The sequence below is a fragment of the Podarcis cretensis genome, assembly GCF_951804945.1.
Source record: "Podarcis cretensis genome assembly, chromosome: Z".
Classification (NCBI taxonomy): domain Eukaryota; kingdom Metazoa; phylum Chordata; class Lepidosauria; order Squamata; family Lacertidae; genus Podarcis; species Podarcis cretensis.
In genome coordinates this window covers 17,991,920-18,013,064 of record NC_137184.1, presented here as the reverse complement: position 1 = coordinate 18,013,064, position 21,145 = coordinate 17,991,920, and the positions used below count along the sequence as shown (strand labels likewise).

Below are 21,145 nucleotides of genomic sequence, written 5' to 3'. Positions count from 1 at the left end.
AACATTCATACAATTTACAATATTTTTGTAGACAGTCCTTAAATTTCTTCCAGTCTTCCTCCACCAGTTCTTCTCCCAGGTCTCGGATTCTGCCAGTCATCTCCGCCAATTCCATATAGTCTATCAGTTGCATCTGCCATTCTTCCAGTGTGGGTAATTCTTTCCAGCTTTTTCCAGCTTTTTCCAGCTTTTAGCGATGAGTAGGAAGCAGTAGAACTTCTGAATACCAGTTTCTGGAAACTGCACAAAGGGAGAGGGCTCTTGTGCTCAGGTGTTGATTGTGGGTTTCCTGTTAGCCACTGTGAGAACAGGGTGCTGGACTAGATGGACCACTGGCCTGATCCAGCAAGCAGGCTCTTCTTAAGGAGGTCTATTGTGTTTGCAGGACCTCCATGCCCAGGGGCAATCTACATTTGAATACCCAGATAATGGAGAATAACAATGGGAGAATTGTTGTTGCTTGCAGGCTTCCCATGGGAGCACCTGATTAGCTATTGTGAGAGCAGGCTGGACTAGGTGCCCCCCCCCCCCCGCTGGCCTGATCCAGCAGGCTCTTCTAACGTCATAGAACGGGGATGTCCAACCGTTCAATTGTGATGTACCGGTTGATCGCGGGGCGTTCCTGGTCGATCCTGGTCGATCGCGTGATCCTGATTGATCGACCAAAAAACAAAACCAAATCAAAAAAGCTCAACAACTTTGGGTCCCCCCCCCCCCAAGAAAAGCTCAGCAACTTTGGTCAATCGAATGGGTAGATCACTGCCAGTGTTTTTATAGTGGGAGTAGATCGCAGTCTCTTGGAAGTTGGACATCCCTGTCATAGAGGATGAGGCTATTCATGGAGGATAAGGCTATGCTCTGCCTCCACAATCAGAGGCAGTAATGCTTCTGAATCCTGGTTCCTGGGAGCCAAAGAAGGGCAGAATGCTCTTATCCTTCCCTTAGGAAGGTCAGTGGCAGAACACTCACTTTGCATGCAGAAGGTCTCAGGCTCAAGCCCTCACATCTCCAAGTGAGAATGGGAATGTCCCCTGCCTGAAACCCTCCCAGAAACCACTTTCCCCATTGACTGGCTATGCACATATTAAGGATGCCTCCTTTGGAAGTGAGAGGGGATGTTGGAAGTGGTCCAAAACCTGCGTCCATGGGGTCAGGCTCAGGGGCTTTTCCTCCAATGGATTGTGGAGCTAGGACTTTGGCGGTGGCCTCATTTTGTTCCAACCCCCTGCAATGCAGGAATCTCAACTAAAGCATCCTTGACATATGGCCATCTAACCTCTGCTTAAAAACCTCAAAGGAAGTGAGAGTCTACCACCTTCTGAGGGAGTCTGTTCCACAGCACTGTTGAACTGCTCTTGCCATCAGAAAGTTCTTCCTCATGTAGACTGTATGACAGGCATAGGCAAACTCGGCCCTTCAGATGTTTTGGGACTACAATTCCCACCATCCCTGACCACTTGTCCTGTTAGCTAGGGATGATGGGAGTTGTAGTCCCAAAACATCTGGAGGGCCGAGTTTGCCTATGCCTGCTGTATGATCTTTGGGGCACAGAACTGTTGGTGACCTTAGGCTGTTCTGAATGTTACACTGATAGATCACAATAAGGTGACTTTTAATAAACAGAAGTAATTTCAGGGGCTAAGAGAGGCTGTCTTAGATCATGTCAGACCCTTGGTCCACCTAGCTCAGCACTGCACACACTGACTGGCAGTGCCTCTCTAGGGTTTTGGGCAGGGAACATTCCCTACCCCACCTGGAGATGCCGTTGATGAAACTTGGGGCTGACTGCAACCAAAGCAGATGATCTGCAGTGGCTGCTGAGAGCCGGAGTGTGTCTGGAGTTCCAGCAATGTTCTCCTTCTTTCCTATTAACTTTGCTTTTATTAGAGATTTTATACTTCTAAGGCATAACCATCAGAAGAAGAAACAGAAAAACATAACAACTACCATTTTTACTCACATCTAATGGTCACCTTTTTTGGCCAATTACGTTGTGGAAATTAAGGTGCACTTTAGATTCAATGGCACATTAGACTTGAGTAAATATGTTATTTCCTTTTAACTCCAAACTATCTGCAGGTGGAGACTTTATTTTTCTTGAGTTCAACATGCCACCTACTGGCTATGTCAGGTGTGCCAACCCCTCTGTGGGAGATGCGCTCCAACACAGCTGTTCTCTTGAAGGGTGGGTGGTGTTTTTGACCTGTGCACCATTTCCTGGGAGCTCCTTCAGTTTGTGGTGTGCAGAGATGAGACGCTTAAGAGGGCAAATATATTGCAAAGGAAAAGAAAACATCAGACTGAGGATTAGCTGAGGTCTTATTCCAGAGGCAACTGAGTCTACTCAGAATCCATTCTGCTCTGGATCCATCTTATTCCAGAGGCTGGGGGAGAAAGACCACTGCCTGAAACCCTGGAGAGAGCCACTGCTGCAAGCCAGGGTATACAGTACTGAGCTGGATGGACCAACGGTCTGACTCGATAGAAGGCAGATCCCCACATTCCTGTTCAATTGAACTACAAGGACTAGAATCGTATTTTATGTTGAAGGGGTAGAATATGGTATCTCCTTTGCACATGGAAGGTTCAGTCCCCAGAGACATCTGCACACAGTACTGGCGAAAGACCCTCTGCCAAAAAGCTCTGGAAAAGTCAGCCCTTCATGAGGTCTGGAACCTTAAGTTTATTTTTAGGGGAAGGGCTGTAGATACAGATACAGAGCACCTGTCCTGCATACAGAAGGTCCAAGCTTCAATCCCTGCTGACATCTCCAGGTAAGGCTGGGAAAGAAACCCTGCCAGAAACTTTGGAGAGCCACTGCTGATCAGTGTATACAGTCTTGAGCTAGATGGACCTAGTGGCCTGACTTAGTTTAAGCCAGCTTCCTCTGTTTCTACACAAGTGGGTTAGACTGAGCATCCTGTCTTAAGAGCATCCAGCAGTGGAGGTCCTGTTGCACAAACCCAAAACCTAACCATCAGGGCTAGTAGCTATCAGTAGCCTCCTCCTCCAATTGGTCTCACCCTCTTTCAAGCTTTGAAGATTTCTGATGCAGAAAGATTGGAAATCTAAAATATAAGCCATTGTATGGACTTCTTTTAATTTTTATTAGATGTTATTTTTATTTAATGCTTTTTTTTCTATAGTACCTCCTGTAACTATAAGTTTTGGAAAACTGTTTTTTTTTTTAAATTAAATAGTTAATTTGTGGAACTCACTCCCACAGGAGGCAGTGACAGTCACCAAGCAAGATGACATCAAAAGAGGATTAGACAGTTTCATGGAGGTGGAGAGGGCTATCCATAGCCACTAACCACAATGGCTCTGGCCTACCTCCCCAGCTGGAGGCAGCAATGCTTATGGAAACCACATTAAGGGAGAATGTTGCTCTTGTGCTTGGGTCCCGCCTGCAGGTTTCTCACTGGATTGGTCACTGAGAAGAGGATGCTGCTCTAGGTGGGCCACTGGCCTGATTCAGAAATGCTCTTATTTTTTCCTTTTTTAAAAATTATATTTTAAATGGTTGTAACATGCCCTCGGACCTTAGGGTGAAGGGCGAGTAATAAGACTATCGCTGCCCATGTGGTTGGTCCTCCTAGCCTCTTGCAGGAGCGAGTTTTAAGGTTGAAGGATGCCAAGTGTGTTATGCTGAAGGTACCAACGCCACTTCATCCATTTCCAAATGTGGCAAGCCAGCTGCCCTTCCTGGGGTTGGGAGACCCCCTTCTCTCCTCCAGGGATGTTTTTTGGGGGGGCCTGGGCTCCCCTTCTTCCCCAAAAAACCTCCTGCCTTCTGCCTGAAGATGCCACAAAGACTTATAAGCGGAAGCTGGAGACCCGATTGTGGACGGAAGGAGAAGGGGAGGGGGGAAGCTCCCCCTCGGGTCTCTTTTTCCATCGGCGGGCAGAAATGTGCCTGGACAGGCGTCCCCTTTAAGGAGCGTCTCCGCAGCATCATCCAGAGGAGGAGGAGGAAGAAGGAGGAAGATGCGGCAGAAACGGGGAGGCAGCAGGGGCCCCCACCTCGGCCAGCCTGGAAGACCCACTGCCTTGGACCCACCGAGCCCCCCAGTCCCTGCCCTGTCCAGTCTGGCGTGAGCGCAGCGACTCCCCCCTTCTTTCCAGGGGGGGCTTGGAACAAAAGAGACACCCCCCCCCCTGCACTGCCAGAGCCCAGCATGAGAAGGGTTGTGCAGCTGGTACTTTTTTGCCCCCTCTCCATGGGGCTGCAGGTGAGAGCGAAGGCGGGCGCGGATGGAGAGAGAAACGATGGAAGGGGAGGTGGTGTCTCTCTGGCCTCCGAGTTGAAGCTCAGTGCCGTTTGCAGGTACTGCGTGGGGGCGGGGGCGGAGAATTGATCTCTCAAGATGGGTTGAGGCTTCGGAGCAAAAAAATAAGGATAAAAAGGCCGCCCTTCTTGCTGGAGATTGTATACTGGGGCGCCGCGCGCCTTTGCCTCTTGCAATTGACAAGCTTGTCAATGTCAAAGGCAGCTTCTTCCCCACCACTGGACCACTTACCGCTTAAGCGCCAAAGGGGTACTTGGGCGTTACCTGGTGCAGCAGGTAAAAAAAAGCAGGAGGAACCTCCTGGGGGCGAAGGAGGACCCCCCCTGGTTGGCCCCACAAGCAGGTGGAGAACTCCTGCACCAGTTCATCTGCTTTTCTAGTACGCCCCCCTCCTTTTCTGGTTTTTGGGTTTTAGCTTCTACAAGCAGAAGCCCCTGCAAGAAGTGTGTTCACTGTTGAAGCACGTGTATTTATTATTTTTAATGTACCTGGGGGACTGGTTTGTGTGGGAGGGAAGGGGAGATATTGAGGAAAGGCCAGAGACAGTGTGGGATGCCTCTGAGTGCTGGAGAATAATATCTGGCCCATTTGGAGGCAGCCATGCAAATCAGCCAGGCCAGCTGGCAATTGCAAAAGGCCAAGAGTTTGGGGGCATTCTGCACTGCAACATCTCTGGTGCCCAAATGCCAGGCAAATGCTGCAGCAGGGAAACACAAAGTGCCCTTCAAATCAAGCAAGGGTGTGTGTGTGTGTGTGTGTGTGTGTGTGTAGAATGAAAACTGGCTTGGAAATGGCAGTGAGACTCTCTTGAATCCTGCCATTCTCAGGAGAGGGGCAGTAGTGTCCAGATATCCAAAGTAGGGCAAAGGAAAGAGACTTCCTGCCAGAAAAATGGGTGGAGAGGTGCTGCCAGTCAGTGTTGAAAATATTTCCAGAGGATTTCTACTCAGTGGCAGAACAGCTGCTGGGCATGCAGAAGGTCCCAGGTTCAATCCCTAATGGCATCTCCAGGTTGGGCTGGGGAAGGATGCCCTGCCTGAAGTGTGGGGAAGTGTGAATGCCAGTCAGTGTGGACCAAGGGTCTGGCCCTGCAGAAAGCAGCTTCCAGTGTTCCCAACATCCATTGCAGACGATGGTAAGAAATAGTGCATGGCTGTGGCTAGGCTGCTCTGCTCTGCTCCCAGTGGGTCTGTGCATGTGTTAGAATAAGGGGCATCTCTTTCCCAAGTTCAAAGGCCAATGGACCTATGGGGGCGGGACCAGTTTTGGAATAATGTGTATAGTTCTGGCCTGGGAGCTGGAAAAGGTTCAGAAAAGGGCAACTGAAAGTGGACATGGAGCAACTCTCCTAGATGAAAGGTTGGGGCTTTTTAGTTTAAGATACAACATGATAGAAGTTTATAAAATTATGCATAGCATAATTCCTCCCTCTCTCATAACACTAAAACTTGTGGGCATCCAACAAAGCTGGATGTTGGAAGGTTCAGGGTAGAAAAAAGAAAATCCTTCTTCACCCAGTGCATTTAGGCTGCGGAACTCACTCCCACAGAAAGGAAGGTGGTCAACTTAAATTGCTTTAAAAGAGAATTAGACAAATTAATGGAGGAAAGGGCTATCAATTATTATTATTAGGGGCAGTAATGATTCTTCTGAATATCGGTAGCTGGAATCCACAGGAGGGGAAGAGGTGCTCTTATGGTCAAATCCTGCTTGCAGGTTTCCTGGAAGAGGTATCTGGTTGCCAATTGTGAGAACAGGAGGCTGGACTAGATGCACATTGGACGATTAGCTCCATTGAATTCAAGGGGATTTACATTTGACTAAACAAATATAGGATTGTATTGTAAGGGACATTTTTTTAAAAAACTGTTTTGCAACTTCTCCCCATATCCCCCTCACTAAATCGAGATAATTTGGGCCATATCAATCAAGCGTGTTGGATTTTTTTTTTAAGCTGATGAAATAGTGACAAGGCAGATGAATTAAGCTTCAATATATTTCGCCTATTGTGAAAACCTCAATAGTGGCTGCCTTCTTGAGATGCTTTAGGAATTGCATCTTAAGAGGTACAGGTCATTGTTGAAGAGAAAGGCCAAAATCTTATATTATACTTACCTGGGAGTGTTGTTGTTGTTGTTTAGTTGTTTAGTTGTGTCCGACTCTCCGTGACCCCCTGGATCAGAGCACGCCAGGCACTCCTGTCTTCTACCTGGGAGTAACACCCACTAAACTTGGTGGGATTCCTTTCCATTCTTCAATTAGCCAAATGGCAACATACTTTCTTGCCCACCTGAAAAGGTTAGGCAAGGGTGCCCTTTAACTCTCAGGTCAAAAGGAGAGAGCTACTTATCAAGTAAGGAAAGAAATGTTCACAGCCCCAGAGCCAAAATCAGACTTATTAGTTTGCATTGGGAACATCTCAGTAGAATATTTTGTCAGTTTAATTTCTTTGATGCCTTTTCCAGGAAAGGAATCAAGGAATCTCTGTCATTGAAATACACAAAAAATTTAAAAGGATACAGACAGAAATATCTGTATCGTGTTAAAATCAAAGCAGCCCTCCTATTCGCTAAACACATCAGGAATAATTGTCAACACAATGCCAAAATTAAAAAACTATCCCACCAAATGTCTGAGAATAGAGGACTCCCAACCTGCTGCTGAAAAGATTATAATTCACCTTTGCTTTGCAAGACTGAGATGGCCTTTATCAGTGAGAGTGGCATGAATTTCCATCCAGTAAGCCCCAAAAGAGGCAAAATGTGCATTACATAACTGCAAAGTCCACAATCCAGAGTGCTGACTCTCCACTGGGGGAGGAACCAGCCAGTTCTTCCATCAGAACTTATACATCTAAGCTCAACCTTTGCCTGCCATATGTTTGTGTGTTTCTGGCTGGTGCTGATGGGGGTTGTAGTCCAAAACATCAGGATGGCTCCAGGTTGTTGAAGGTCGAGATAGCTTGACAACCTCCCTCGCCACCACCAGTCCCAAAACTCACATGAAGAAATCAGCACAGTCAAGTTCCTACCTAAGAGTCACAAAGTAAAATAAAGGTAAGCTGTAAAAATAATTCCAAAATCTGTATTAGGCTAACCAGAAACTTCACAACACAGTGTGCAAGCTTTCCTGATTTCAAAACGTAAATATGGTTACCTTTCCTAGGGGTGGAGATGTTAAGAGTTGTTATTATTACTGAAGTTGGAGAGTTTATAATAAAAACAGCCATTGCGTCCCAAATCTGTCTGGAAACTCAAACCTCTAGTCTCTCAGACCTTTGTTTAATTCAACACTTTGTTTAGAACTACAAGGACTAACTGTGCTACAGTCCTCTAACACAAGAACATAGGAAGCTATGGCCCTCCCTCCCTCAATCATGGCAAAATTCTAGTCCTCAAAGTTCTGAAGGAAGGTGAATTGAATAAGGCTGCTGCCTTAAACCAACACAGACCATTGGTCTATCCAGTATCGACTATCCAGTGACTAGCAGTGGATTGCCAGGGTTTCAAGGAGTCTTCCCAAGCATGGCCTAGAGATGCCATTGGAAATTGAACATGGGACCTTCTGCAGGCAAAGCCGGTGCTCTACCACTGAGGCTTTTACCTAAAAAATAAGGCTCTAGTCCTCATGTTCTAAATAATAAGCCAATTTAAATAAGATGCTGCCCTCTTATCAAGCTGGGCTCATTGTTCTATCTAACTCAGTACTGTCTACACTGACTGGCAGAAGCTCTCCAATGTTTCAGACACGGAACCTCTTTCTCATTTGAACCCTGGTCTCTCCCAAGTACTAGCAGTCTGACACTCTAACCAATATGCCATGCTGACTGGCCTACTGGCATGCACAGGTGCCAATCCAGGCAGACTTTGAAAGAGGAAAAGCAAAAATGAGACTCTGGGTTTACTCCTGAGCTGTTGTGGCGCCAGCAGGATTTTTTCTGGGCCTGGGACACCGTACTTGGCCTGGGACCATCACCTTGCCTGTAACCCGTTGACAGATGTGGGTTTTGTGTATATATAGATATATCCTTCCATACCTGTTTTGGCTCTGCTTAAATTTCTTTTGCTCTCTCTTCCCAACCTCACAGAGCCGTCTTCCTGGCATCAAGGTCAAGTACCTATTTTTTGCCTGGCTGGGCATTTTTGTGGGCAGCTGGGTGGTCTACATGCATTACTCGTCCTATTCAGAACTCTGCAGAGGACACGTCTGCCAGATGATCATCGTGAGTGTCCCCCATCCACATTTGCAAAATTATTTATTATTATGATTACTATGATTAATATTGCATCAGAAGGCAGTGGGGTCTCATTTGCTGGAGGCCAGATGACCCTTGGGGTTCCTTCCAACGCTACAATTCTAGGACTGCATGAATATCAGTTGCTAGGAATTGCAGGTCCTAGGCATTCGGGTCCTACTTTTGGGCTTCCTTTCGGGACAACTGGTCAGCCTCTGTGAGAGCAGGATGGTGGGCTAGATGTGCCATTGGCCTGATGGAGCTGCAGCCAGGCTTCTCTTAAGGTCTATTGTGATAGCATTTCCATTGGAAAAGTTCCCTGTCTGCTGGGGTGCTGCATGGACTTGGACCTATAATGGATCTGAAGCCAAGTGAGCAGAAGAGAAGCCTGGAACTTTTGGCTGCTGGATAAGGAGCCTCCAGAGGAACTTCAATGGCCAGATGGCTGTTGTTTGCCATCTGCTACTTGCCCAGAGTGGTGCCTTCTAATGAAGAGTTCTCTGAGCTCTGATTTAATGATGGTTCAGTGAGGAATGGTCCCCAACTGCTGGGGAAGGAGCAGGAGGGGCTTTTGGTCGGAGTGAAGAAATGTGAGATTCTCCTTCCCCTGACAAATATCCTCTTTCCTGCCTCTTTCCTGCCTGGTTCAGGAGGGAAGGAAGTAACATGGGAACGCATTGCTTTGCTGAAGAAACTGAGCTGTATAAACATAGAACTGTAGAGTTTGAGGGGACACCAACCCCAGGGCATGAAGCTTACTGGTTGACCTTGGACCAGTCATGTCTCTCAGCCCTACCCTAGGGTTGTTGGGAGGGTAAACAGGGGAAGCAGAGCCACATACACCACCTCACACTCCTTTGAGGAAAGGTGGGATATGATAGCTAACAGTTATTGATTCCTTTGTTTTCTCCTCCTCCTCCTTTCCAGTGTGACCAATATAATAAAGGAATAATTTCCGGGTCGACGTGTAAAGACCTTTGCAAGGATCATACACTGGTGTTCCAGCACTGCCTCTCGTCCTCTCCCACCCAGCAGGTAGGTTGACTTTCCATCGTTGGCTGGAGCTATGGAAAGACTTTGAAGGTGGCAGGGAGCAGGGATGAGGTAGAGACATCACAGTGCTGGGCAGGCTGCTTAAGTCTTGCTGTATGCTGGTGAGAAGGTGGCCATTTAAATTGGTGAATTTGTCCAATCCTCTTTTTAAAACCATGCATGTTGCTGGCTGCAACTGCCTCCTGTGGGAACAAGTTCCAAAGCTTAATTGTGTGCTGCATGAAGGACTTTTTGTCTGTCCTGGATCTTCCTAACATTCAGTGTCACTGAATGTCCATGAGTCCATGAGGGAAGGAGAAAACCCATTCCTCTTTCCATGCTATGTATAATTTTGTAATTTTTTTTTATCTTATTGCCTATCTTTTTCTCAAAATTGAAAAGTCCTTTCCTCAGATGGGAGCCGCTCCATCATCAACTCAATCATTTTGCTTGCCATTTTCTAAACCTTTTCCAACTCTACAATATCCTTTTTTTGCAAAGTCCCTACCAGAGAAGAATGGCAAACCAAGCTGATGGACTATTCTGAGATGGCAAAACTGATTGGAAAACTCAGAAACCGAAAGGACAAAAACTTTATAAAAGAATGGGGAAAATGTATAAGTTATTTAGGAGACCACTGTAAGCAGATGGAAACAATGACAGGATTTTGATTTTACTTGTAGTGTAAAAATTATGATGTATAATATGATTTGATATAAAAAATGGAGTATTGATGAATATGCAGTAGTCGATATTTAAAATGAGACCCCATGGAAGGGACAGGGGGAAGTCTTGAGATTCAGAGAATCTCTTTATATAGATATACTTTTTTATTCTCTGTTTTTTTGTATTTTGTATTTGTAAAGCCAATAAAAATGATTTTTAAAAACTGATAATATACAATATCCCTTTTTAGGCGAGGCAACCAAAATGGCACGCAATATTCCAAACGCAGTTGCAACTTAGATCTGTTTAACAGCACAATGACACTGGCAGTTTATTTCCAATTCCTTCCATGATGATCCCTAGGCCTGGTTTGTGTTTTTCATGACCACCAAACTGGCCCAACACCTTCATCAAGCTCTCTGCTATGGCACCAAGTTCTTGTTCATGGTCCACCACTTCCAATTTAGACCTCAGGAATGCGTGTGTTGAATTAAGATTTATTTTGCCCCAGCATGCATCACTTTCCACATTGAATTGCATCCACCTGATCATTCAGGCCGCCCTTTTTGGAATCTTTCTTCTGATACTGACACGCACATAGCTGTTCAACTGGTCAACAAAGCTGTGAATCCTGCAATGCAGGGAGTTGGACTAAGTGTCCCTTTGTGTGTGGTGTGTGTGTGTGTGTGTGTGTGTGTGTGTGTGTGTGTGTCTTCCCTTCCAATGCTACGTTCTGTGAACTTTGGGCACCTGTCAAATAAATCTGTGTCCTGCAGATCCAGTTTGTCTCTCTAAGTTACATTCCTCTCCTTCGGTGCAGGTATACAGCGGCCTCTGGAAAGAGAAGGAGGTGATCATCAAATGTGGCATTGAAGAGGCCCTCAAGGCCGATGGCAACCCTGACTCAGCCCCCAGGAGAGATGTGGTCCTTTTCAGCAAGCCGACACGGGGGACATCGATGGATGAGTTCAAGGAAATGCTCCTGAATTTCTTAAAAGTGAGTTTGTCACTACACCAGCAGGGAATGGGAGAAGGGTTTCTTGTTTTCAGGGGGCTGAGGATCCAAAACAACAGAGCTAGCAGTTGGAAGTCCTGGAAGGAGGGCAAAGGGGTGGGGCTGTTGCCAGCAGGGGTGGGGGGTAGCGGCGGGAAGCCAGTGAGCTCATAACAATATTATTTACTGTTTATCTGCTTTGGATATGAGATGATTGTAATACCCTGCTACTGCAATTTTAGGGTTGTTAATAATGGTAAATAAAGGCTAGAAGCAAAAGGGGGGGAAAGGATAGAAAAAAGGAATGAAGTACAGTGGTACCTCTGGTTGCGAATAGGATCCGTTCCGGAGGCCCGTTCGCAACATGAGCAGAATGTAACCTGCGTCTGCACGTGCGCGGATTGCGATTCACCACTTCTGTGCATGCGCACGACGTTAGTTTGCTCATCTGCGCATGCACGAGCGGCGAAACCCAGAAGTAACCCTTTTCGGTACTTCCAGGTTGCCGCGGGACCAACCTGAAAACGCTCGACCTGAAGCAAACGCAACACAAGGTATGACTGTAAAATGAAATGAAAAACTATCTGTCTTTTGCAGTCCAATCTAGGTGACCAGGTCTCCTTCACCAACTTAGTGAACAAGATAATGGCCATGGCGGATGTCAGTCAAGATGGGAAACTGTCGCTGGCGGAGGCAAAATCCATCTGGGCACTGCTGCAGCTGAACGACTTCTTGCTGACGCTCTCCCTGCATGAGAAGGAGCACACCTCCCAACTGCTGGGGCACTGCGGGGACCTGTACGTCACCGAGAAGATCCGCCACACCTCCCTCTATACTGTGGAGGTCCCTCGCTTCCTGCAGCCACTGCTGCCCGCGGCCATCCACAGGGTCCTCCACCGGTGGTTCTCCCCAGCCTGGCCGCAGAGAGCGAAGATCGCCATTGGCCTCTTGGAGTTTGTGGAGGAGATCTTCCACGGGATGTATGGCAACTTCTACATCTGCGAGGCGGGCTTCAAGAACATGGGCTACAACGACAGGCATGACTTCAAGATGGTGGACCTCCGGAAGGTGGCGACAGAGATGACCATCCGGGGCTTCCTCAAAGGGCGCCACTGCGAGCAGAACGTGGACTGTACCTATGGGAGGGACTGCGTGGCCCCCTGCGACAAGCTCATGAAGCAGTGCAAGAGTGACGTGGTCCAGCCCAACCTGGCCAAGGTATGTGGGCTTCTGCAGGAGTACTTGCTCCACGGGGCGCCCTCCGATCTGAAAGATGAGCTTCAGAAGCAGCTCAAGACCTGCACAACCCTCAGCGGCTTGGCCAGCCAGATGGAGGTCCACCACTCACTGGTGCTCAGCAGCCTCAAGACACTCTTGTGGAAGAAAATCTCAAATACCAAATATTCATAGGTGTGGGATGCCGAAAACCACTGATGCTGCACACAGAGGATCGCAGAATAGGAAGAGGGCCAGGGAGCACTCTGCTCTCCCCCCCCCCCCCGCCCCCAAAAGCATACAAGCAGGAAGATTTAGCAACAGGGGGGAAAGGACAAGTGGAATAACCAGTGGGTCCTCCTCCCTTTTGGATGGACAGACTGTCAGTGAAGCAAGGGAAATTGTTTTGGATGAACAGCTTCTGATGTAAATAAATAGTGCTCTCTCTATCTCTTTGGCCTTGTCCTTAGGTTTATATGCCCCATCTCTCCTTCAGGAAACTCAAGGTAGTGAGTGTATTTTATCCCAACAACCACCCTACAAGGTAGGATAGGCTAAGAAGCAAGCGAATGCCCCAAGGTCAGCCAGTGAGCTTCATGGCTGAGTAGGGGATTTGAATCCTGGTCTCCTTATGCAGAGTCACACCCTTGGGTTCATCTAGCTTAGTGTTGTCCAGAAGGGCTGGAAGCAGCTCCCTAGCAATTCAGACAGGGGACATTCCCAGTCTCACCTGGAGATGCTCCAAGGGATTGACCCTGGGGCCACTGATCTACCACCCATTCCCAGCTTCCGAGCAACTTGCTGGCAATGCCAGGGTTTGAATCTGGGTCTTCACAAGCTCCAAGAGAACCACAAACCTCATGGCCTCTGGACAGGGTGCAGAGATCTTTTGCAAAATGCTGCCTTAGCATGCTTCACTCCTAGAAACTAGAATTTGCTAGTTTGGACAATTCCCCAATCTTACCAGTCTTGTCACATCTTACAACATCAACACATTTTTTTCTTTAATTTTACCTGGGGGTTGGGGAGCTTTGACAATCAGATACATGCCGCACATGACACATAAACACCACCGCTGTACTCTCAAATCTTTGGGTGGTGACAACACCTCATCCTGCAAGAGAAACCCAAAAAGGGATGGCTGGCAACTGATGCAAGCAGAACAACACTGGGGGTGGGTGGGTGGGAATTCTTTTGCTAGAGTCCCAGTACAAAAAACAGCGAGAAGCCAGATCCTGGGCTATCTGAGATCTTCTTGTCTGCTTGTGCATATGACCCTATTCATACCAGACATTTAAAATGCAATGATACTACTTTAAATAGTTACAGCTTCCATTAATGAATTCTGGAAGCTGTAGTTTTTTTAAAAAAAGTCAATCCTTTATTAGGCATAGCAAACTACATATTATCAAACAAACACCGTATACAAATTGTGCAAAATACAAGTTCAGCATAACAACGTTTGTCCCAGCCAGATCTTTAACTCTAGAGAAAATCAATTTGCATAAATAATACAATATAACATTACCACATCACCGATCAATTAGAAGCTGTAGTTTGTTCAGCGTGCTGGGAGTTAAGAGAGTCTGCTATTCCCCTCCCAAAGCTACATTTCCCAAAGTACTGTGGGATTGCTATACCACCCTGGAAATTGTAGCTTGGGGAGGGAATAGGGGTCCTCTTAACAACTCTGGACAAACTCCAGCTCCCAGGACTCTTTGGGGGCTCCTAGAATTTTATGACTGCACTGGATACCACTTTTAACAGTCTTGGCTTTCACCAAAGAATCATACTTAAACTATAGTTTAAGAGTATGAGAGTTATTAGGAGGCCCCTATTCCACACACTCTGGGAAATGCAGGTCTGTGAGGGAGACAGGTGGTCTTCTAACAACTCTCAGCACCCTTAACTATAGCTCCCAGGATTCTTTGGGTGAAGCTATGACTGTTTAAAGTGGTATCATAGCATACTAAAGTATGGTGTGAAGGTGGCCTCTGATCTCCCCCAGAGCAACAGCGGCTTTCTGGGATAAAATGATTGCTTATGCAACCCCACCCTACCCCCTTTTAGTAATTTTATTGTGTGTTTTTATCAGTTTACATAAGCATCACAATTCAAGACGCCGCAAGAGGCCCACCACAATTTAGGGCATGTCATTTTAAGGACTGAAAGTTAATTTTTCCAAATTTCTTCAGTGAGGGGTCTTAAAAATATGTTTTTGGGTCTAGGGAATTAAAATCTGCTATTATTTTTGTGACTGGACAACATTTAGCTTGATCAATCCACATTTCATTAAAAAGCACATAAACTGCTCTCAGAAAACCAAATAATTTTAAGTTTAACTTCTGAAAGTGCCTGGTAATCCTATAACATTTTTAGTTTCTCTACATAAAACATATCCTGCTTAACATACAACATTACTTTCTAATGTTTTCTAATTACAAGGTAATGACATCAGCTAATAAGAAACTTAAACAAGTTTAATCAAGTCTTGCATTGGTTCATCTATCAGTTCCAACAGGGACAAAACACTTGGGATTTGTGAAAGATATATTCCTGAGATTTACAGAAAGATCTCCCAGAGGGTCATCATCTCCACCCCTCAAGTCAATCATTTTTCGGACACCAGCTCTCCTCACTCTCATCTGAGCACAAGAGTGTCTGAATTACCATCTTCCTGAATGCATACCATGATAGGTGGCAAAACAGCACCCACTATAACTTTTTTTTGCAGCCTAACTCACTGCACCTGGAACAAGATGTGGGCATTCCATCCCAAGAGTATTTTATTTTGATGTTGAACCAGCATTGGTAGTACACACAAAAGATGTATTCCTCTATCAGTCTTAAGTTGTGGAGGGTTTTGCCTTTAAGGTCATGCTTTGAAACCCATATGCGACCAAACCTGTTTGCTGTTCCTAACCACTTTGAATGACTCACTGGAGCAAGTTCAAGAAGGACCAAATCTGTGGGAAGTTTTCCTGTCCTTATGTGTCATCTGATACACATCAATAGACAGATCTTTTCAAGACATTGTCACTCAGTGAAGTAACAGGCTCTCCAGTTGAGAGTTTGGTGAATGAAGTTATCTTTTCAAGTTATATTTGCTGGCTTTTCATACACTGGTCACATAGCACTGGTGCATGAACTCCAATGAGTTGCGCTCACTGAATGCAGTGATGTGTTGAGGACTCGCTTCAGTATTTTTCAGAGTAGTGGACTGCAAGTGGAAAAAATATATGTATTTCGCACATAGTTGGAAAAACTTCATTTGGATACTGGTCTGTGCATCATGGCATACTGAAAAATTAAGTGCATTACACAGAAAAGAAAGCTTTGGGCACTTTCTGAACAATTCGTGCTTGAATGCCTTTATGAGCTTCAAAACATGGTTGCAACAATATCTGGCCCGGGCATGCCATCTGGAAAAGTCCATGCCCTGGACTAGCAATTGCTTCAGCAGTCTTATTGCTACAGTCTTCCATGCACAGAAAACACTTGACAACTCCTCACTGCTCCTTGATCTTCACCACAAAATGAACCTAAAACACATGCTTCTCCTTGTGACAGCAATCAGGTATACCATCGACTATGACGCTATAGTAGTAGTAGAAATCTTCGAATCCTTTTGCAATATGCTCACCACCTTTTCCACATATGCTGCAATCAAGTCATTTTGAATTCTATTTGACATATAGCTGAAAACAATAATTGTATTCTTTGTACCTGTCTGACTGCGGTCTGCAAGAAGATGCATATCTTGAAGAATGCAGGTGAGAATCTCCCCAAATCGCTTTCATCGATGCACCCATAATTACCAGAATCAGGTCTCTCAAATGGCTCTGGTTGTTCAGTAGACTCTTCATGATTAGTCCCTTGTTGTGGATCATTCTTGGGTGCAGTCGTTGAAGTTGTCCTGGTCATACTGGTCTTGCCCATGAGCACGAATCCTCTGTGAGAGCAACTGACTTGCTCTCTGAGCATCTGTTTCTGCTTCTTTTCCCTCCTTTGCACCCCTGATGGATGTACCTGTTTTATTGTTCCAGCTGAGCTAAAATTTAAACAGAGAAAAAATGGAAGTTCAGAAACCTTGTACATTCTACACTGATTTAACAAGTATTGTGCACTTCTCAACCATGCTTGCAAAACTAACTCTACACGCCTCATTCTCACCCAAGCCCTGCTGGCACAAGATGAACTAGACACATGGCTCCAACAAACATATTGCAGCACTGTTGGCTAATCTGATCTGATGCTACATGTTAGTACTGCATACAGTAATGCAGGTCCAGATTTTACTGTCGAAGCCTTGCATGCATACAGACAGGCAGGCGTGGTGTTTTGCCCATGGCTGTTTTGCCTAGTAAGTCCCCGGTTGCCTGGGAGGCATAGGGCATTCTTGGCATGACATCATAAGTCTGGCAGGCCCCTAGTGATGCCCTCAGCCAACTTAGCCCTCCAAGGCCTGGGGCAAGTGTACCTGGCTGCTTCCACTCTGCATGTATTTGGGTCACTATAAAAAAACACACACCCTAAAACCCAAAACCAAACCCTGGTATTTTTTTAATCTTACAAGTGCAAACTCTACAAAGCTGCTGCTTGGCAGCAAAGTTTTTCAGTCTGTGTCTGGAGAACCTGTTGCCAGGCTTACCTTGTGCATTAAAATATCTGCTGCAGAAATCCAGCAGCAACTCTCCTTTGAACGGAAGAAAATAGGGTATTAAACAAACTAATCCATAGACCCTGAAATTATATGCTGAAATTGAAGGCCGCTGAAGGCTTGTGCTGCATTAAGCACAAGAAATCTGCATCCCCATTCCAAATCATATGTGGTTATTTATTTGACCTGGAGCAAGCCAGATATTCCGGCTTTAGTTTGTAGTTATACAGAATGAAGCTCAAATATCCCCGGAGGATGGACTTTTAACAACTCTGGTGCCTGGGTGAAAGCAAGCTAGATCTGCAGCCTTACATTATAAAAGGTCCTTGTTGTCTGCTCATCTTATCTACTGGAACACAGTTTATAAAAACACTATTTTCTCCTCACTAACCCAGAAACTTCCCAGGTTAAACCCAGCAACATGCATTTTACAAGCATGAAGAGAGGTGAACTTGCAACTTTGTCAGGCTTTGAAAGTTGCTCTACTGGGTGGGGAAACTGTGGGAGGCACTGCCTGGAGCTCAGTGGCGGATCATCTCCTTTGTGTGCAGATGTCTGTCTCAGGTTCAATCCCTTACCACTCCAGGAAAGGCTGGGAAAGACTCCCTGCCTGAAACTCTGGACAGCCCCTGCCAATCACAGAAGACTTTACTGAGTTAGGTGGACTGCAAAGGGCTGACTCAGTAGAATGCAGTTTATTGTGTTCCTATTTAATTCAGCCCTTTATTCAGAACCATGAAGACTAGAAACTTGCTAAGACCCCTCAATTTTGGACAGACAGAACATGATTTTTGCAGGAACCTTAACATCACATTTGAGGAAGTTGGGGACACCTGTCAGGCTACTAATCATTCTGAATACTCACGGGTTGCAGAACACTGAGCATATACATAGTCTGTTCCTTTCTGCCACCTACTGACACAACTGTGGCACATCAGCCACAGCTGCAACGCCTGTTGGGGCATGGGTGTCTCAGGAGATTCTCTCACCACAGCTCAGGGAACGTGAGGTTATTAGCTTGGAATGCTGACCTATGTTGTTATTTCCCATCCTGCAAAGAGAAACTAGGAAAGGCGTTTTAATCAGGTCACCTCTGGCAAGGAAGAATCACCTTTGAGCAACCAGTGAGAGTAACTTTGGAACATATAATTAACTTAAGGCGTGTTATTTGTGATTGTATTTGTGTGGCTGGTTTTTGATGCACAATCAGCTCTGCTCGGCTTACGAGTTATGCATCTTACATCTGAATGAACTTTAGGCATGAGAAAAGGTGTGGGGATAGCACAACTTTATCCTGATGAAGAGCGCTGAGTTGTGGATCAAAATGGGGACCACTGAGAGCTGCGAGAGCCCAATTTTAATTCCAAGGAGTGAATCTATGTATGACAGGGGAGCAGGACAACACAACTCCCTCAAACAAAAGTTTATACGTAGGATAGGAATTCAATGGATCTCTACCCAGAAAATTAAAAACACTGCTCAGAGAGGCCACTTGTTTTTTTGAGGGTGCTGACATTAAACTCCTTATTTATCCCTTCCTGAAGAAACTGAGGAAAACCATGAATGTTGCGAGGGAGAGGCTACACCCCAAACTGTGAACAAGGAGACAGGTAAGGCTTCCAGGACATGCTGCAAATACGACTGGTTGATGCCATTGTAGAATCCAGCAAGCCATCAAGGGCCAGCCCTGAAAAGCCTAGTAGGATGAACCAGACCTTTTCAGCCTCCAAGTTATCAGGTGGGAAAAATCTGGCCGAGTGTGGAAGACTGTTCTCCCCACCCTCCGAATTTTACAAATTTTATTTACACTTTTCAAGTTTATACATTTCACTAGTTTTATACATTTCACTAATTTTGCAATCATTTTAACATTTAAAAGCTTGACTTCCTTCCCCCTCTTTCTGTGGTTCCTTAAATTTATTTTTAATATCCTCTGCATATCCAAATTAACTTAATTTGCTCATTTATTCATCTGCTTTAAATATATACTCTTATAAAACTACAGGTTATTACAATAATCCTGCCAATGATCTTATCTGTTATCTTATCCTGCCAATGAGCTTATCTGTAATTTATCTGTAAATATTAAATTTCCATTCTTTTATAAAAAGTTTGTTATCTTGATTTCTTATTCTTCCGGTAAGTTTTGCCATTTCTTGCTATCCTGCATGGACAGTTACCTGAGGGTAAGCCCCACTGAACTCAAAAGTGCTACACTATTGTTCTTACGTGTGTGTGTGTGTATATCCCTTATAAGCACTTTCACCAGCAGGAAAGAGATAAGGCAGAGAGCAGATGAAGAGACGGCCAGGTACAGTTAATGGCGCACTATCACAGCCTTTCATCCTTTTGTTAAGCAAAACATCAGAGTGGGAAGCAAACTGGATGACCAGTTTTAGCCATTTTTTCACTAGGATGGACAAAGGTGAGAAATGGGCAGGAACTGTTCATTTCAAAGCCCCTCACTTCCCTACTAGGAGGCATTAGTTCAATATTACAGTGGTACCTTGGGTTACATACGCTTCAGGTTACATATGCTTCAGGTTATAGACTCCGCTAACCCATAAATAGTACCTCGGGTTAAGAACTTTGCTTCAGGATGAGAACAGAAATCGTGCTCCGGCGGTGCGGTAGCAGCAGCAGGCCCCATTAGCTAAAGTGGTGCTTCAGGTTAAGAAGTTTCAGGTTAAGAACGGACCTCCGTAACAAATTAAGTACTTATCTCGAGATGCCATTGTATTTTAAACCCCCAATTCCCAGTTGTCAGTTTGCTAGCTTCAACATTACTTATGCAAGGCTCTCAAGGATCAGCATACATGTGTTTAAGAACAGGTACAGTGTTCGTTTTCCATTTCTGCTTTGCTATTTAGTGTGGGTTTCAGTGGCAAAATTGCCAAGCTCACTTTTCTACAGGTTTTTTGAAAATAGGTATTTCTGTTACTCTTTAGATCAAGGTGTGTATGTATTTATTGTGAGATGTTGCCTCACAAATTGTATATTTAGCCGTCTGAAGCAGCATTTATATACATTCTGTCACTTCTATTTCATATAACAAACCAAGCTTTTTATTCCTTTAGTGTGAAAGCTTAATTTCTGGCATAAGGTTAAAGGTAAACGCATATTCATAACAAGTGCATGTCCTAACTGACAGGATCCTAAACCTCTTGGCAGTGTGTGTATGAACACACATGAGTGCTTGGACATGCAGGTGGGTTCAGACACCTACTGTAACAGGTAAAAAGGCAAAGGACCCCTGGACGGTTAAGTCCAGTCAAAGGCGATTATGGGGTTGTGGCGCTCATCTCGCTTTCAGGCCAAGGGGGCTGGCATTTGTCCACAGACAGCTTTCTGGGTCATGTGGCCAGCATGACTAAACCGCTTCTGGCACAACAGAACACTGTGACGGAAACCAGAGTGCATGGAATACTGTAACAATACCTAAATGACTCCCACCTGGAAGACAGAGCAAGCCTATTTTCTGCTGCTCCAGAGGGAAGGGCCTGAACAAACTGATCCAAATTGCAAGAATGGAGATTCCAACCAACTAAACCTTAGGAGTAACTTTCTGGTGCTAAGAGCCATTTGACGCTGGAGTAGATAAACAGAAGGCAGAGTCGGAAAACAGAAAGAGGAGCACAGGCTTCTGGTCAGCAGGTATAAAATGAGAGAAGGAACTCCAGGTAATACACAATGTTGGAAACAAGACTGGCACATCTCCCCTGCTTGCTAAGTTCAACGCTGCCTTGAGAAAGGACAGGGTATTTAAACCCCCCCCCCCAAACTAATTAGATTAATTATTCCAGTTAAAACTGTGGAACTTGCTCTCGCAGGAGGCAATGATAACCAACTTGGATAGCTTTAAAGCAGGACTGGACAAATTCAGGGAGGAGATGGCTGTCAGTGGCTACTAGCCATGGTAGCCATCCTTTGGCCTCCATAGTTGGAGGCAGAGATGTTTCTGAATATCAGTCACTGGAAACTGAAGGAAGGGAGAGGCTGCTCTTGGGCTTGGATCCTGCTTGGGGGCTCCCCATAATATGCATCTAAGTGGCAGC

At 45.5% G+C, this 21,145-nt stretch overlaps 1 protein-coding gene and 1 long non-coding RNA gene across 2 annotated transcripts; one reads left to right on the top strand and one right to left on the bottom strand.

The window, feature by feature from the left end:
• Window positions 1-3,600: 3,600 nt before the first annotated feature.
• Window positions 3,601-12,879, top strand: DIPK1B (divergent protein kinase domain 1B). The gene is made up of 5 exons (XM_079961350.1): window positions 3,601-4,232; window positions 8,377-8,511; window positions 9,451-9,558; window positions 11,042-11,218; window positions 11,813-12,879. The coding sequence occupies exons 1-5, from the start codon at window positions 3,804-3,806 to the stop codon at window positions 12,623-12,625; spliced, it is 1,662 nt and encodes a 553-aa protein (XP_079817476.1). The 5' UTR covers window positions 3,601-3,803; the 3' UTR covers window positions 12,626-12,879.
• Window positions 12,880-13,791: 912 nt separating this feature from the next.
• LOC307207556 lies at window positions 13,792-17,798 on the bottom strand. Its single transcript, XR_013834716.1, has 3 exons — window positions 17,082-17,798; window positions 16,249-16,481; window positions 13,792-15,650 (listed from the first exon to the last, which is right to left on the bottom strand). It is a non-coding gene; the product is annotated as an uncharacterized lncRNA (long non-coding RNA).
• Window positions 17,799-21,145: the final 3,347 nt, after the last annotated feature.